At 34.8% G+C, this 2,931-nt stretch overlaps 1 protein-coding gene across 1 annotated transcript in view; it reads right to left on the minus strand.

The window, feature by feature from the left end:
• Nucleotides 1–720: 720 nt before the first annotated feature.
• Nucleotides 721–2,931, minus strand: part of LOC116016068 — a 7,521-nt gene continuing 5,310 nt past the window's right edge. The window contains exon 2 of the mRNA XM_031256233.1: nt 721–2,248. Within this exon, the coding sequence (XP_031112093.1) occupies nt 721–2,229 (1,509 nt within the window). The 5' untranslated portion in view covers nt 2,230–2,248. The remainder of the gene's footprint in view (nt 2,249–2,931) is intronic.

Consider the following 2,931-nt stretch of genomic DNA (forward strand, 5'->3'; position numbering starts at 1 on the left):
TTGCTGTACTAAGAGTTTTATTACTTGTCTAGATCTTTTTAGTTTATGTTTGTTCTTACTTTTATTGCTTTATTATCAGATTTGTTCTTTTTATTTTCACCTTATCATCCCTAACCTACTAACCAAAGGATCCCATGACCCTCCGTCTACAACCTTAACAACATCTAAGTATTCAAACTCAGGTTTCTCTTTTCCCCACCTGGGTACTTTCACTACCTGACGTACAAACTTAGACTACACAGGTTGCTTCGGCTCAAGCAGGATTTACGTCTTTTAAATATGAACAATAAGAACAATAAAGTATAATAATAAGAACAAACACAAAGTAAAGAGATCTGGTTTAAGTAATATTACCTCTTAGTAGCAATCTGGTTTGCAAGGAAAAGAAGAAAGTTTTTAGAAGTGAAGTGTTTTTTGAAAAGGGTTTTTCATTGATATTTGCTTGTATTTTTCGTGTGTTTTTACAAATGTACAAGCTTCTCCTTATATAGAAGGAAGAAGAAGAACCTAGAACTACCTTTACAGCTGTCTACTAATTACATTATTGACATACCGAAGATAAGATGTAATCTTATCTCTTCGGTCGAAGTGACAAAAAGATAAGGAATCTTATCTCCTTACCTCATAGTCAAAAGGTGTACAGCAAAAGTGGTACAGTTAAAGTAAAGTTGAAAGGGACAGGCCCCCTTATCTTGGTCAAAGTAAAGTGGTGCTGTCTTCTCAAGATATATTCATATCTTCTGATTCAGAAGAAGACAAAGTTCTCGGTAGTATCCTCCTGATCCTTCTCTTGTAGGAGTTGACAAGTCTTGGATTGGGATGAGTGATTTCAAAGGGAAAAAAGTATCTTGATCCTATGCTTGGATCACAGTAGATCTTCCCTTGAGAGTCCTCCCTCAGTATGTTCTTGTTGGCAAATTTAAATTTTGTCCAGTTGAAGTTTTCAGCAAGTATCTTGGCCCTGGCCTGGTCAAGTTGTATCTCCATTGTTTCTTCAAGTTTCAAGGCCCTGGGATGCTGATGTTCTGCCTCAAAGTCTTTGTATTCATCATCCACCTTTTGAAAGTTCACTTCTAGTAGATGATAAGCAGGTTTATTTTCTTTGAAGTCTGGGTAAAGGGAAGTGAAATCCAATCTGAATTTTTTGGGAAATTCAGGGATGATAGTTTCAAAAGTTTCTGCCAGCATTTCTGGAAGTATTCCAGAAAATTCATGGAGTGGAGAAATATTGGCTGACTTAACCAACCCATGTTTTAAAAGTGTAGAAAAGTTAACTGGATAATCCTGAAATTTAAAAGGTTTAAACCCAGGAATAAGGAGTCGAGCTTTTCTAATGGCAAACTCAAGTTTACAAAGACATTCGAAGTCATCCGATTGTTGGTTTTCTGGACAATCTGGATATTGTAGAGAACAAGTTTTGTAGAGGTTGTAATTGAAATCCCAAGAGATTGAGATTCCAGGAGTCGAAATGCCTGAATTAGCCAACTGGGCTAAACATTCCTGTAGTAAGACAAAAGTTTTCAAGGAACATTCTCCAGGACAAACTGGATTTTTGTTTAGTGAAGGTGAAGTAATGGATTTGAGAGAAGTGACTGGAGCTGGAATTTTTCCAAGTGTAGGAATCTCCTTTTCCTTAAGTTTCAAGGAAGTTTTCATTACTTCTGAGAAAGTGTTCTCAAGTTTCTTTTTAGGAGTTTGAGGTTCAAACCTCTGAAGTTTCACTGAGCTGGAAGCTCCAGTTTCTAAGTTTTTCAGAAGTTCCTGATCAGAGAACTGATCCAAGTGTTTTAGGTATTCTTTATACCTAAGTATCTGTTCAGAAACAACAAAATCATTTCCAAACTTTTGAGTTAGCATAGAAGTAGCTTCCTCAATACTGTAATATCCTTTATACAAAGGATTTCCAGATTTTGGATCTTTCTTAAGTTCCTCAAGTTCAGTGATCATTTCTTCCCAAGTTAAGTATAAACCAGCATTCTTACCAGTATAAAGTGCATAACAAGTAAATGGTTTCTTGGTCTTATGTCTTCCAGAGACCAAAAGTTGAATTAAGTAGTTTACGCAAGTAGCCTTCCTTCCTGAAGATTGGGCTATAGTTGACAAGCTCCAAATATTGTCAACCAAGCATTGCTCTTCTTCAGTAAGTTTCTCACGAAGTGGAGTTTTGAACTGATTCCTTTCAGGAATAACAGCAAGTTCATACCTGTCCACCTTGAAAGTTTTCTCCATAGTAAAGTCTAGAAAAGTTCTGCAAAACTTTAGACAAATTGTTAAAATGATTTATGGAGGATCATAAAGTTTATAGTCTAAAATGTTTCTGGAAAGGATATCAGCAAGTCTATTATCTTTTCCTTTAGTATGTTCCCATTTAATATGGAAACCTCTAGTTAGCACAAATTCTCTGAATTTGAGCCATCTGTTTGCAGTAAGTTTCCTTTCATTTTTAGTGTCTGCAAATTTTACTATGGACTCGCAATCTGTCCTTATAGTAAAAAATTTTCTTGAAAGTATAAAAAGTGCAAATTTTTCCAGGACATAAATAATAGCAAGTAATTCATAATCCATAGAAGTTAAGTATCCTTTTTCCTTAAATACACCAGAAGTGTATCTACAGAGTTTTTCAGTAGATTTAGGAGAGTATTCAGTTGGTTTCTTAATAAGTATTCCTCCCCATCCATCTTTGCTTCCATCAGTTTGTACTATTAAGTAATCTGAATCTAATGGCAAAGCCATAGGTTCAAGTTGTTGGATTTTTTCTTTTATTTGTTGAACAATTTTAATGTCTTGGTCATTAAAGTTTCTATATCCTTTAGTTTGTGATTTATTGTAAAGTGGTGTAGTGAGTTTTGCAAGATCTTTAAAATAAGGTCTAGTGTAATTTACTAATCCTAGAAAGGATTGTAATTGTTTTAAGTTTTCAAGTTTATCTGG

The sequence above is a fragment of the Ipomoea triloba genome, chromosome 4 (assembly GCF_003576645.1).
Source record: "Ipomoea triloba cultivar NCNSP0323 chromosome 4, ASM357664v1".
NCBI classification, from domain to species: domain Eukaryota; kingdom Viridiplantae; phylum Streptophyta; class Magnoliopsida; order Solanales; family Convolvulaceae; genus Ipomoea; species Ipomoea triloba.